This window comes from Sorex fumeus, unplaced genomic scaffold (genome assembly GCF_029834395.1).
Source record: "Sorex fumeus unplaced genomic scaffold, SorFum_2.1 ptg000002l, whole genome shotgun sequence".
In the NCBI taxonomy this organism is placed as follows: Eukaryota; Metazoa; Chordata; class Mammalia; order Eulipotyphla; family Soricidae; genus Sorex; species Sorex fumeus.
The window spans coordinates 159,902-175,869 of record NW_026606059.1 but is presented as its reverse complement, the minus strand read 5'-3'; the positions used below and the strand labels follow the sequence as shown (position 1 = coordinate 175,869).

At 40.0% G+C, this 15,968-nt stretch overlaps 1 protein-coding gene across 1 annotated transcript in view; it reads left to right on the top strand.

Moving 5' to 3' along the window:
* HECW1 (HECT, C2 and WW domain containing E3 ubiquitin protein ligase 1) overlaps window positions 1–15,968 on the top strand; it is a 310,169-nt gene that overhangs the window by 164,696 nt on the left and 129,505 nt on the right. The window contains exons 8-9 of the mRNA XM_056112411.1: window positions 3,692–3,767; window positions 13,795–13,964. Coding sequence (XP_055968386.1) covers window positions 3,692–3,767; window positions 13,795–13,964 — 246 coding nt within the window. The remainder of the gene's footprint in view (window positions 1–3,691; window positions 3,768–13,794; window positions 13,965–15,968) is intronic.

The following is a 15,968-nucleotide window of genomic DNA, read 5'->3' as shown; positions in this document are numbered from 1 at the left end:
CATAACTTTATGGTCTTATATCTTGCTTGATGCTAAACCTTATTCCATACACCACTCAAAGATTTTCTCTGAAGAACATTTAAGCATTCCTGAGATTTACTCTACACTTAGGTATCAGGGCAGACATATGGAGGTTTTCACAGAAGGTCCACTCCAATGGCTAGGTACGGAAAGATGATCTGCTTCCCTAAGAAGATCTGAGCTAAACTTATGAGGCTCATCATGCCCAGGCAATACTCAGTCTGATATAAGGCAGGTTGATGGTAATATCCAATTACAATTCCTGCAGCATTGAACATACTCTGAGGTAGTAGAAAGAGAAAGAATAGACCCATACAAACTGCAAATAGGACTCTCATGTATAAACCATCAGGTCATCCATTTGCTTTTTCCTATTCAGTACAAATCTTCTAAAAAGTGAACACTAAATGGTTTGGCATTTTCAAATTTAATTTTCTTGGGTAATTTCCCATGACAATTAAGATATAAGCTGATGCCATAATTCCACAAATAAATCATAGCACATAAAACTTCCTCTGTGTGCGATATGTCTTCTATTTAAGCAGAATTACATGGGTACTCTCAATCATTAATGGCAATAGACATATAATTCCACCAACTAACTTCAGTACCCCTAAGTTATTTAATCTGTTATATATCATTCCACTCTAAGCACAAACCTCTCTCAGTTAAGCTTTAACATAGCGATATTTTTCAAATCACCATGAAAATTTGTTAAATAAAAGTATTTTATTATGGTAATATAGGCAAATCTGCCTTTGAATGTTTATTCAGAATTGTTTTTCATGAAACTTTTCTCATCAGAGAATAGAAGATTATATAAAATTATAAATACACTAAAACAGATGTGTATGTAAATAATGGTGTAACATTTCAGCACTCTGATTTGCAAACACCTAGAAGGCTGCAGAAAACCCAATATAACAATGTGTTCTGAAGTTTCCCAGGTAGACAATTAAATGAGAAAGATGTCGATGTAAACAATAGTTTCTGCATTGTTTTGTTTATTTTGTTGTGTTTGAGATAGCATGATTACAATATATACACATGTATATTCTTTGCAGCTCTACGGATAGAAGCAACACAAATAACCAATGAGAGATAAAGCGGTAAAGATATTTTGATGCATATGTGTACACCCCCTATTTAGGATGACTCGAGTGAACAACTTGTAGATGACAGACAATAGGCAGATCGGGCGATAGTTGCCAATGTCATGGATGTCTCCCTTCTTGAACAGTAGTACGGTCCTGCTGGTTTTCCATTGGGACGGAACCTTGCATTCAGACAGGTAGCGAGTGAAGAGCCGAGCCAGTGTATTGATGAGTACTGACGGCAGGTTCTTCAGATGTTCAGGTCTGACCTTGTCTGGGCCGGGTGCTGTTTGTTTCTTTACCGATGAAATAGCGTGTTGGATTTCGAAAGGGAGAACGTTGGGAACGACATATCCATCCTGTGGAATTTGGTATGTCGGCAAGTGGACATGGCTATCGAAGAGATTTGAGTAGAAGTCATGGATAATCTTCTCCATTGCCGTTCTGGAGGATGTGATGGATCCATCAGGACGTCGGAGGGCAGTCATCTTGGTCTTGTAGTTGGCGAAGGACAGGCGGGCATTACGAATACTTTTCCTGGCTTCTGCCACATCTACCAGTACTTCTGCTCTTCTCTCTTTGAGGTCTTCCTTGATCGCATCTCTGCACTGCTTTGCGAGCTCGGACGTTAGCTTGTGGTTGCCTGAGGCATGCGCCAAACCACGCTGGCAAATTAGCTCAAGAGTTTTCGAAGATAGGCGATTTTTTGTGGTTATCTCTTTCTTGGTGTTCCTCGCACATTCATGGAGGTGCTGAACTCGAGTCATCCTAAATAGGATTGGCAGAACACTAGATGAAGAACAACCATGCGAGCAAGCAGGGTTCCTCAAAGGATTCAGCACCATCGACCATATCCACACGATAACCAAGCTCATTGAGGTTTCTCGGGAGTTCAAGATGCCGCTCTGTTTAACGTTCATTGATTTAAAGAAGGCCTTTGATTCTGTTGAGACGGAAGCGGTCATTGAAGCCCTAGCCAATCAGGGCATTCAAGCCCAATACATCAGGATCCTCCGTGAGCTGTATTGCGGATTCACTACCAGGATCTCACCATTCTACAAAGAAGTGATCGTTGATGTCAAGAGAGGGGTGCGGCAGGGTGATACCATTTCACTGAAACTCTTCAGTGCCACCCTCGAGAACATCATGAGACGACTGGAATGGGAAGGAATGGGAGTGAAGATAGATGGTCGGCAACTACACCACCTCCGCTTTGCTGATGACATTGTTTTAATAACACCAAACATCAGCCAAGCGGCACAAATGCTGGCCGACTTTGACCGTGAGTGTGGAAAGGTAGGACTACAGCTGAATCTTACGAAGACAATGTTTATGAGAAACAGCCTTGTTCCTGACGCCCCATTCGCTCTCAATGGAACGACCATCTCCGAATGCAACAGCTATGTGTACCTAGGTCGAGAAGTCAACATGACAAATGACCTGGCACCCGAGCTGCGCAGGAGGAAGAGAGCGGCTTGGAACGCCTTCAAGAACATCGAAGAAATAGCTAAGAGGACAAAGAACCTCCGGCTCCAGGCACATCTCTTTGATTCCACTGTTCTTCCTTCATTAACATATGCCTCAGAGACCTGGGCCCTAGGCAAACAAGATGAGAACGCCATTCAGGTCTCCCAAAGAAGAATAGAAAGAGCTATGCTTGGAATATCACGTTTCACTCAAATGAGAGAAAGAATCCGGAGTTCTGACATCCGTCGATCAAGAATCAGGGACGCTGTCTCATTTGCCAAGGTGTCGAAAATCAGATGGGCTGGTCACGTAATGAGATTTAAAGACGACCGCTGGACTAGAGCTGTTACTGACTGGATTCCACGGGATGTCAAAAGACCGCGTGGCCGCCCACCTTCCAGATGGTCAGACTTCTTCGTCAAGATCATGAACTATCGGTTTGAGGCCCTTCATGTTCCCGGAGCGAACAGTTGCCATTGGGCTACACTAGCACGCGACAGGGACAAATGGAGACATTACTGGCGCCCGCTCGAGCAAATCGATAACTAACGGGAAGTGATTAAGTGATTAAGTGTACACCCCCACACACAAATGCACATGCAACACACACAATCATGCACAATGAAATACTTCTCAGAACAACTTTCTAATGCCATGTTCCTACTCTTCTCTAAAAGAATATCTTAGGAGTTCCTTGGTAATAATGCAGATCAGAAGAAAGAAACAGTAGGTGAACCCTATACTTTGCCAGATAGAAAGACATAATTATATCAGGAAATATCTGTTGGCCTATCATTCTACTTTGATAAAACTTTTTTTTTGTGAATTTAAATGTGAAAAAATATTTGTTAAATTGATTTTAACCTCTCTATATTATGGTAATTATACTTGTTATTTCTATGACTCTGAAAAGTTCCCCTCTCCCCCTCCTCCAATTCTTACTAGCAGATCCTCTGTTAATGTAAATTGTTTTAATCAGTAGTAGCCTAATGAAATTACAGCACTGGGGCCTCCATTTATTTAGCTAGATTTGATTAAGGATGTTGGTTTTGGAGTGTAAACATCTACTTAAGTGCTTGTTTTGTTTGTCTCTCATTGTCTCCTCACAGATTTTTAAGAGCATTTGTTCTGATGAAGGTGTTCAAGGGCAAGGAAGTCGCAGGCTGATTAGCTTTTCTCTCTCAGGTATGTTTGACTCCCATTAAAGTGTTATGAAGAGAGTAAAAATGCCAAATAAGTGTCAGAAAACTTACTTCAATTTGATTTTTACCTACCGGTTACTCCAACTTTCTGTGCTTAGTTTAATCTGAGAATAAGAAGTAAAATTTACAAAATAAAAGTAAAAACAATATGTGCCATTTCCCTTGACTTCGGAAAGATAGTAGAGGATTCAATAAGTAATAGTTGTGAAGCAGCAATAAGAAGAAAAGCAACTATTCTAATTTTATTCATTGCTAAATAGTAGTAATTAAGAATGTATTAAGAAAATGTAGGGGAAAGGTTAAAAAGCGAGAAGCAGATCAGTAGTCAAATAAAATCTCAAAATAATGTGAAGTTGTTGAAGCAGGTAAAAATAAGTGCTCAAAAATACATTTGTGGGAAACCAATAGCATCCAAATAAAGTGTTCAGATTATTTATGTTTAGGGAATATTTGAGTAATTTAGTTACTTTTAGCATTAATAATGTAACATATTTCTGTAATAAGCTAACAATGAGGAAAACTGGTTGAAGACTGCGTGGATAATTTTTGTACTTTCTTTGCAACCCTTTTTGATAAATTTTAAATACTTAAAAATTTAAATATATATTAAAACTTAGTTTCTCTGAGTAAAATACAAATTTCAGAAGCCTGTATATTTCGTTCCTCCCTCAGTGTTCTTTGTGGACGCACAGTAGTCTAAAGTTCTAGGACTTCAATTTAGAGTATGGAAATTTTTCACTTCAGTTAGAGATTTGAGGTTGTAGAAATGAAGCATGAGTATCCTTGGCAGATGGATCTTTTCATGTTTTAGTGAGATAATTGTGTATCTGAAGATCCACTGGTAACTGACCATCAAAGTTCCAGTATACAAAGTAATGTATGTAAAATGTCTACTGCTTTTCCATTATACATTTGATGATCAGTGGAATTAGAAAATTAATACACATCATCATTCATATTAGCAAACCAAGTTAAAATTGTTACATATACATCTAACAGAATAGTTATAAGATATATTTGAGGAAATCTATAAAAAATTGATGGATAAAATCAAAGAACTAAAAACTGAAAAGAGAAAAAAACAAAAAAACTGAAAAGACGTTATAATGTAGAAAATTTGCCTATTCAATGATATGGAAATTATAGGATATCAGCATGCAAAAAAATGTTAACCTAGACACAGGCCTTACAACTGTTGTGAAAATTCAAAATGGATCATATTAATTGACAGGAAGATTCATCTATAAATTTGGTCTATAAAATCAATACAGTACAAATAAGAGCTCTTGAAAATTATTTTATGAGTACAGACAAACTCATTCTAAAATTAATATACCATAGTAGTCACAAGAATATAAGAGGAAAAGATCAGTGTTGGAAGTATAGAATTACTCAACTTCAAGACTTTTTTTTCTTTTTTTAAATTTAAAGCTTTAATTATTTTTTTCTTCCTTTTTTATAATTTTATTTATTGAACAACCATGAGAGCAGTTACAAAGCTTTCGGGTTTAAGTCTCTGTCATACAATGAAACACCTGTCCCTTCACCAGTGCCCATTTTCCACCACCAAAAACCCCAGTATACCTCCATTCCCACACCTTCCCCCTACTTGTGGAGCAGATAATTTCCACATTACTCTCTCTCTACTTTGATTACATTCAATATTTCAGCACCAGGCCCACCATTATTATTTGGGATTTTACCCCAACACAGATCTGCTGAAAAGTCAACGGTAGATTTGTTTCCTGTTACTGGTCATGAATAACATATGATGTTGTGTGGTAGCAGTAGTGGCCACGCAATTTTGGAATTCCAAAATTTTAACAATTAAATCTAGAGGGATTTCTGCCAAAACCTGCTGGGTTCCGAGATTTGTTCCTGAGTCTCTGGGATCATGGCCATTAAGCAGCTTGATCAGGAGACAGAGAGACCGTTTGTGGGCGGCAACTCAGGGTCTCATTGTGGCGGAGAGTATGGGGCCAGCTCCACCCCCATCCCATGAGGCCCGCGTGTCTCTTCACTGCAGGCCCAAACCTGACTGTCCAATGGCCTCTGCAGAATGGCGGCCACCGAGCCACCAGGGGGAACAGGCCAAGGCATGAAACCTATTCCCCCCCCGAGGTGGCCCAGCAGCAGTAACCTACTGTGGGGTCCAGACGCATACCTGCCAAAAGCCGCTGGGTTTCGAGATTTGTTTCTTGTCTGTGGGGTCATGGCCGGTAAGCAGCCTGATCAGGAGCCAGAGAGCGTGGCAACTCAGGGTCTTGTTGGGGTGGGGAGAAAAGGGCTGGCTCCACCCCGATCCCTTGAGGTGTCCCGTGTCTCGTCACTGCAAGCCCAAACCTGACTGTCCAATGGCCTCTGTGGATGGCAGTCATTGAGCTGCCAGGGAAAACAGGCCAAGGCAGGAAACAAATGTTTTTTGTATTTTGGGAATACATGCCAAGAAGTGATATTGCTGAATCATATGGGTGTTCTGTTCTTATTTTTGAAGAACTTTCCGTATTGCTTTTATTTTTCTCCATATGGAAACACAGGGGTTGAACCAGACAATATTCCCATGAGAACAATGGATAAGGGTTCTCTTATCATCATAACCCTGTCAACATTATTTCCAGACTTTTTGATATGTGCTGTTCTTACAGGCATGAGACAACATCTACACAGTTGAGTTGGGTGAAGGGGGCAGGGTGAGAGAGGGAAGTTGGACTTCTTGGAAGAAGGATATGAATACACTGGTGATGGGTGTGGTGAGGGAATTAATGTGTATGAAAAAACCATTATTAATAGTATTGTAAACTTTAGAATATTAATTAAAAAATTTAAAACTTTGCTGTTGCTGTCATTGTTCAGGGGGTGTGTCACCAGCCCACAGTGACCTGAGGGTTCCCTGGTATGTTCAGGGCTGTTCACCGTTCCCTGGCCGGCTGACCTTGGACAAAGGAACGAGGGCCACTGGTTGGTAATCAGTGGCTATTTTTCAAGTCTCACAGCATTAGTTTTAGAAAAATCTTGAAGGGTTGGCGTAGCAATTACACATAAGTGTCGTTGAACGTTATTATAAAAAATGAACAGATGTAAAGCCCTTCCTTCAGGGGAAGTTCTAGGAGATTCACCGAAGGACAAAATATAATCTAAGGGGCTCCAGCAGTCTAGATCCCTACTAGGAGATCTGCCCAAGGGCGTATTGCTTTCCCCTTTCCTTAGCTAGTAATCCATTTAAATAATCATCTTAAATTTACTTCTTAATAATATTTCTAGTCATGTTGTATGGACACAATAAGAGCTATGTTAAGCTTAAAGGGTGGCTCTTCCTGGGGACATCTAGCCATATATCCCAGACTGTAGTTCTCAGTCCAGGTTAGTCTTTCTAACCTCAGCAGGGTTCTTATTCAGTCACTTCTTTTTTTCGGGGATCCTGTCAGTTTGTTCCGTGAATGTACTCTTAACTTATTATGCCAAGTGCCTAGAGGTCTCTGTAGAACCTCCAAATGTTAAGTGGTCACAAGCCTGAGCTCAGCCACCAGCTGAGACACACAGAGACAGGACAGATATTTGAAAGTTTTATTCACACACCAAACACACACCAAAGAAGGAACTCAGAGCTGAGGACACTTATACAAGGGACTCAGCACTGAGGATTCGCAAATTGGGACTGTTCATTGGGCTTGGAATTCCAAGCACTAGAGACTCAGCTCTGAGCGTTCTCCAGCCTCAGAGACCTGAAACTCTGAGCGCCCTCAGGGAGAGGTTTTTAAGCCCTATGCCCTCCTACCTGCTTGTCTGGGTGCCCCTGCCAGGTGCATTCTGCCAGCCTTGAGAAAGATGCGGAGATATAGAAGCAAAACAGAGCAGTTAACATAACTTGCTACATTTACTTGAATCACCCTTGTTATCTGGGGTCAGATGCCATGCCCTTGGGTCTGGCATGCTTTTCTTACTGGGTTGTAAACTCATGATCCCAAGGTACAAAATGGAGTCTGGCTTTCCAAAATGGAGTTGCTGTGTTCCTGTTTCTTTCAATTGTTCTTCTTATGGCACTTAGCCTGTCCCTTTTTGATGCCAGGATAGCTTATGGCTTGCCCTGGAACCATTTTTGTTCCTCACTGCCCCCCTCCCCTTGGGGATGCTAGGAAATAAGGGAAACCGAGGCTTGAGTCAAGTAAATACAACTGTTGCCCAGGAGAAAATATTACTCTGAATCAATTAACTCTCAAGTTACAAAAGCATAGCATTAACTGTCTTCCTGTGTCTATACAAAAGGACACTGCTTTAAAATAAACTATGCAGAGGACATAACAGAAAGAGAAGAGCAGTATTTCACTTAGAAAATCCAGAGCCCTTAAGAAGAATTTGATTTTCAAGTTACAGGGTCTGATTTGGGGATATAAATGATTAACAGATAGGGACAGAAGAACACAAAGGAGAGGTTAAAGATAAACACAGAGGATTAGGAGTGCGTCATGGAATTGGGTGTGCCTCAGGAGCACTATGATGGGTGGAACTCAGTAAACCTATGCTCCCCATGGGTTTGTCTTCTGTAAGGACATTTCTAAAATGTTTAGAAATGTTTCCATTTCTTATAATTCGATGGAACTAGAGGGTACCATATTAGGCAAAATATATCAGAGGGAGAAGGACAAATACTGAATAATTGCTCTCATGTATGATATAAAAAGAAGTAAAACAAGGAAATAGTATTAAATCACAGCACTCTTTCTTTACCTTGGCGGCCTATGAAGAGATAGGTGGAGTAACCTAAGCAATTTGGTGGAGGGTCTTGAATAATTTGGGTAGTGATAAGGGGTAGTATCAGTGGTAACTATACTTTAAGACCATAAACATTGATACTATTATAAATGTTGTTACCTAAGCTATAGTAATTTTAAAGAGACATCTTTTGAAAGATTGTTATCTTGAATATATGCAAATTCTTAAATTTCTGCAACATGGAAACAATCTAAGTGAAAAATTAGACAAATACCTTAGCATAATTTCACCAAAGAAGATATACAAATGACAAATAAAGGTTTGAAAAGATACACCAGGGAAATAAAAATTAAGAGGTAGTGACAGTGTCCACCTTTGTCTTGTGCCTGATTTCAGGGGAAAGGCATTCAATTTTCCATTGACTATGATATTCACTATGGGTTTGTTGTAGATGGCCATTACTATCTTGAGGTATGTTCCTTCCATTTTTTATTTTTGAGGGTATTTTTATCATACAGAAGTGTTGGATCTTGTCAGAAGCCTCTGTGCATCAATTGATATGACCATTTGGTTTTTAACTTTATTTTGGTTGATATGGTTTATTAATTAATTTGAGTATATTGGACCATCCTTATATCCTTGAAATGAACCCCCCCTTGATCATGGTGCATATTTTTTATATATTGCTGAATTCAGTAATCTAAACTTTTGTTGAGGATTTTGCATCTATGTTAATTAGAATATTGATCTGTAATTTTCTTTTTTTAGTAGCATCTCTATTGTAGGTATCCATGTAATATTTGCTTCATAAAAGCTATTTGGGAGATTCTTATACCCTAAATATTTTGGATGAGCTTGAGGAGTAAGGCCATTATGTCTGACATTTTGGGAGAACTCACTTGTGAATACATCTGGGTCTGTGATTCTGTTCTTGGAAATATTTTTAATTAGTTTCAATTTCTTTAGTCAATATTGGTCTATTCATGTTTTCTGTTTACTCTTGGTTCAGTCTTGGGAGTTTGTATTATTGTAAGAACCCATCAGTTTCTTTAATTTCTTAACATTGGTAGCATACAGTTGTTCAGAGAGACCTTATGATTTTTGTATTTCTGAGGTTTTGATTTCTGATTTGATTTCTTCCCTGTAATTGCTGATCCTATTTTGTTTTTTATCTTCTTTTTTTTTCAGTGTTCTTTTTTTAAAAGTTTGTTTACTCTTTCAAAGAGTCAACTCCTGAATTCATTGACCCTTTGTACTGTTTTCTTATTTTCTATATTGTTTATTTATGCTCTAATTTTCTTCGTAGCCTACCTTCTATTGCTTTGGAATTTATTTGTTGTTCTTTTTTCTAGTTATTCTAGCTGACTGGTTAGCTTGCTGTTTTGAGCCCTTTTTTTAACCTGGTTTGCCCTTAAGTAGTTGCAAATTTTTCTCTCAGTGCAACTTTTGCTGTGTCCCATAGATTCTGGTAGTTGGTGTCTACATTCTCGTTTTTTTACAGTAATCTTTTGATTTTATTTTAAATTTTGTCTTTGACCCAATTGTTATTTAGTAGTATTTTTTTAATTTGCAAGTATTTAGTGTTTTGTCACTTTCTTTTTATTGTTGATTTCTACAACAATAAAATTCTGACTTTAGAGTCTGAGAAGATACTTGATATGATTCCTGTTTCTGTGATTTTCAAGTTGTGTATCAGCATGTGATACATTTATACATTTATCTTAGAGAATGTTGCATGTGCCATGGAGAAGAATATGTATCCAGTTTTGGGGGGTGGTGTGTAGGGTAACATTGCTTTGTCCTTCCACAAGAAGCTTAGGTTTATCTGGTTACACCCATTAATGTGGTTACACCCATCAATCTGGTTACACCCATCACAGTGCTCCTGAAGCACTTCCACTTCCATTGTGTTTATCTGTAAACAGTCTTCCCTATGCTCTCCTTCCCACCCAGTTAATCAGCTTTCCCCTTAATCAGACTTTGTTAATTTGTAAGATCAGTTTCCCAGAAATCTATGATTTTATATGTATGAGTGAAATATTGCCTTTCTCCTCTCCTTATGCCTTATGAACAGTTTACTTTAAGGTAATATCCTTTTTGTATAGATACAGGAAGACCGTTAACATTATGCTTTGTAACTTAGGATTTGATTGGCCTTGAATATTATTCACTCCCGGGCATCTGCTTTCTCGACTTAAGCCTCAGTTGCCCTTAGTTCCTAACACCCCAAAGCAGGGTCCCGACGAGGGACTGAATGGACCCAGGGCAAGCGGTGAGCTACCCTGGCAGCGAAATGGGCCAGGCCAAAGTGCCACGATTCTTAACTATAAGTTAAGAGTTTGATCATAAACAGATGCTGTAATGATCCAAAGGTAACAACAAGACTAGGATCCTGCTAGGGGTGGGAAAGACTATCTGGCCTGAGCACTGTAGTCTGAGATCGAGATGGCCCTAGGAGAGCAATTCTATAAGTTTAAGATATTTCTTACTGTATCCATACAAAATGATTTATATTATATATGCTTATATGCTTGTCGGACAAGGAGAGGAGAGGCACACCCATGGGATTCTGCTCTAGGGTGGGTCCTCCTGCTGAGGAAGGATCTGTCCTAGGAATGGCCTTCCCTGAGGCTAAGATTTCTACCCCTATTGATTTCTACGCCTATTGATTGTGACCGCACCTATGTGTAATTGTTTCCCCAATTCCTCTTGGAGAGAGATATAATGAGACTGTAGATTGGGCAGAGCAGAGCAGAGACGGGAGCAGAGACAGAAGGAGAGACAGACAAGAGAGACTGGGGTAGATGGAGAGAGGAATGAAATAAACTACGACTAATACCTACCAGCCTGGCCCTCATTCCTTCCTCCGCCTGACCATCGCCATCGACCTCTCCTGGTTGGGAGAAGGGTGAGACTACCGAACGCGGGCGGTGGGAGAGATAGAGCCACCGCCGCTGTGGGTGCAATGCCCCCTCTATGTGTGAGTTTACACATCTGGCGTCCCTGGGCCGGCACGAGCCTCCAACCACCCAAAAAGAAAAAAAAATTAAAATAAGAGCCTTCCTTCGATATCACTTAAAAATAATGAGACTGTAGATTGGGCAGAGGGGAGCAGAGACGGGAGCAGAGACAGAAGGAGAGAGAGCAGAGACAGAAGCAGAGGCAGACAAGAGAGACTGGGGTAGATGGAGAGAGGAATGAAATAAACTACAACTAATACCTACCAGCCTGGCCCTTGTTCCTTCCTCCGCCTGACCATCGCCATCGACCTCTCTGGGGTGGAAGAAGGGTGAGACTACCGAACGCGGGCGGCGGGAGAGATAGAGCCACCGCCGCTGTGGGTGCCGTGCCCCCTATTTGTGTGAGTTTACACAGTGGTGGGTCCTGAACACGTCTATTAGACCCAGATATTTTTTTTTTTTCATTTCATCATCCTGTTAATCGTCGATTGCCTCGAGCAGGCCCCAGTAACGTCTCTTTCATCCTAGCCCTGAGATTATATTCACGGCTCTTTAGGAGAATGAGACCCATCATTGTTACTGGTATTTGGCATATTTGGTACGCCACGGGGAGTTTGCCAGACTCTGCCCTGTGGGCAGGCTACATTCGATAGCCTGCAAGTTTGTCCAAAGTAGGAATGAGATAATAAGATGTCATAAAAAAAAGACCCAGATATTACTGTTCTTAATTTAGATTTTTCTTCTTTCTTAATGTTTTTCCTTGCTGTTCTGTCCAATGATGAGATTGGAGTATTGAATCTCCCTCTACCATTGTGCTTCCATCAGTGTATTTCTTAGTTCTTTTATTAGTTGCTTTATAAACATTTCTGTTCCTTCATATGTTGGTGAGAGTTAAAGTCTTGTGATCTGTTGTTTCCTTGGTCAGTATGCAGTGTCCTTCCATATCTTTTATTTGTTTCCCAACACCAGTCCCACCAGCAGTGTGATCTTTCCTTCACCAATGTCCCCAGTTTTCCACTCACTCCCAAGCCTGACCACTTAGCAGGCACAGCATGATTTACTTCATATTGCTTTTATAACAAAATGGCAAATGAAATTATTAAAAATATGTTATTATTCATTGATTGCCTCGAGCAGGCCCCAGTAACGTCTCTTTCATCCTAACCCTGAGATTATATTCAAGGCTCTTTAGGAGAATGAGACCCATCATTGTTACTGGTATTTGGCATATTTGGTACGCCACGGGGAGTTTGCCAGACTCTGCCCTGTGGGCAGGCTACATTCGATAGCCTGCAAGTTTGTCCAAAGTAGGAATGAGATGATAAGATGTCATAAAAAGATGTCTTGATAAGATGTCGCGTGGCTGCATTTGCGGCTGCACGGTTCTGGGAACTAGATTTTATAGTCTCTGAGTCTTGGCTGCTGATGGAATTACACGGCGCCAGGGGGCCAGGTGGTGGGTGTGACCCCCGCCTACTGGAATTTGGAGGATCTGGGTGGAGGATGCTCAACTCCAATCCGAGTAGGCTTGGAGATCTCGGCCCCGGAACCCGCGTGGCTTTGTCCCTCTGCCAGTACCTTCATGTGTGCGGAGAGTGGTCTCAGCATGGTGATGGCTGGTCCTGGAGGTCTTCGGCTGCCGGAGCCCTGGTCGGGGCGGGGAGGAAAGCTCAACCCGCTCCCCTCCAAAATATGTTACTAAAAGAAAATTTGTGACATTTTTATATCTTACAGTGCTGTTACTGAAGACATTGTCTGAGAATTTACAAGCTGGTTGTCTTGGTTGAGCCCTCTGTGTTCTTATTTTCACTTATTGAGCTTACTGGGCCTCTACACAACTTTCCCATCAAATTTCTTATCCTTCTGCTGGGGTATTATCAGTACTGTGAAATTTGGAGACGAAATGAGGACATACATGTGGCCATGTGCTCCAGGAGCTGTGGATCTGGGAAAATTCAGTGTCTAGGCATTTCCTCAAGATTAATATTTATTTTAAAGGTTATTTAGTCTGAAACTTTTACCTAGAACCATCAGATTTCCATGTAATTCTCTTGAGGTTACACTCAACCTCTTACACCATCTTTATCTGTATTAGGGACAGTGATGATCCATTTTAGTAAGGGACCAAAGATCCTCAGTTGATTTTCATAGTGACCACTAAGTCAGTTGTATTGATTAATTATAAGAATAGAAACCTTAAGTTATTTACTACACACCGTTCTGTTCAAATGAGGTGAAAAAATACATTTCCAGGTTTTGATGGACTTCTGTGAGTCAGGCCTGATGTGATCTTAAATTACACTAAAACACATTTAATTGACTGAATCCTCTCTTTTATAGATTTCCAAGCTATGGGACTAAAGAAGGGGATGTTTTTCAACCCAGACCCTTACTTGAAGATTTCCATTCAACCTGGGAAGCACAGCATCTTCCCTGCCCTCCCTCACCACGGGCAGGAGAGGAGATCGAAGATCATAGGCAACACTGTGAACCCCATTTGGCAGGCTGAGGTGAGTTCTGTGAACCTTGAGAAGAATCATACGTGACAAAGTGAAATCATGACCATGAAGCACCCTATTCATGACCCTGTTATTTTTAAACTCAGGTTTTGCATTTCTATTAGTCTTTAAATGGAGCCATATTCTGCATGGTTTGCACTCAGAAATCTTGATCTAGTCCCTCAAGGAGATAACGAGAAGCTATTCATTGCAGCTACAGAGAAAGCATATAGATTCTTTATCTTGATACAGAAGCTGTGCCTCAATGAAGGATAGCTCTTATTTTTGTAGGAAAAGGAAGCAAGACATTTTAATCTAAATGCTCTCACATTCTACTCAAATAAAGGGCCAGATTGTAAATGTATTCTTCTGGATCAGTTCTAGAAATTCTAAAACTGTTTAGCTTCCAGGTTATGGAAATCAATAAATGCTAGAATATCTCTGGAATTTGGGGTCAGACTGATAGTACAGAGTGTAGGACATTTGCCTTGCTTGTGAATTGTGGAGCGATAGCACAGTGGGTAGAGTGTTTGCCTTGCATGCGGCTAACCCAGGTGACCCGGGTTCGATTCCTCCACTCCTCTTGGAGAGCCCGGCAAGCTACCGAGAGTATCCCATCCGCATGGCAGAGCCTGGCAAGCTCCCTGTGGCGTATTCTATATGCCATGGTATATCGAATAACAACACGGTAACAACAAGTCTCACAATGGAGACGTTACTGGGCCCGCTCGAACAAATCGATGAACAACAGGAGGACTGTGACCATCTAGGATTAAACCCCAGCATCCATATATTTTTTGAACCTTGCCATTGATCCCTGAACACAGAGTCAGGAGTAATATGAGCACTGCTAGGTGTGCTTCCCCCCAAAAAAGAATATCCCTAGAGGTTATAGTTTGTTTCACTTAAATAGATTTGATGCCTAATTATTCCCATGGTCATTGTTTTCACAGCACTAGACAAACCTTTCTAGAATATTGAATGGTTGGGGTTTGTTTGTTTTGACTAACAGTGGTCCTTTGCCACTCCTAAATGTGTCTCAAAGTCCAGGCAGAAACTAGAAGTTTTCTCAACAAAGCCATGAGTTACGTTCAGACTTAGAATGAACAGTACTCTCATCAAGAGCAGAAAATTGTCATAATCAATCCTTTTGGCTCAAGGATTGATTCAATCCTTAATTTATGCTTAAATTTGAGAATATAATCTATAAACTGTGGGAACTGGAGAGAATGGGGGGTTATGGTGTATCAGTGACCACACTATGACATATGATTAAAAATGTAGATAAATATTGTCATAAATCTTGGTTTAAATCCTGGCTTGTCTGTTTATGAGTTCTCTAACTTTGACAAATCAATTATCCTCAATCTGAGCTTCAGATTATTACTTTAGATATTTGGATGAAAATGTGCCACTCAGAGATGAGTAACTCACTCTGGGCGGGGATCGTGCCTCTGTTCCTCAAAGTAGATTATCTCTGATACAGACTTTCAAGTAGATTATCTCTGATACAGACTTCTGACTCTGATACAGACTTTTAAACAGTCTTTTCATTATCTCTTTAAATTGTACTAGCTGCTTACTAGAATTAATTAAACCTTACTCAGACTTTTCAAAAGGGCCAGATTAGAGCTTTTAAATGTACATGAGGGAAATAAGGTTGTATTTAAACTCACTATTTTGGTTATTTCCTTATTCAAAAGTGTTGATTGTGCATTTAGTGGGATAATTAATCTTAAAATATTTGTTCTTCAGTTCCAAGTTAAGTCAGTTATTTATGGACTCATTATTGTATTCCTAAACATAATGAAAGATGTCAAGGAAATTTATAATATATTGGGAAATGAGATGTCTCTTTTGAATAAATTTAGAGCAACTTGTTCTAAGACATTCAGTCATAAAAATATTATAAATCTCAAAAATCATTTTTAAAATCCAGTTTTACCAGAATTAGTTGGATAAAATGTAAACAAGGGCATACTCTACATTTTAAAATGATTTCTAAATATTTGATTT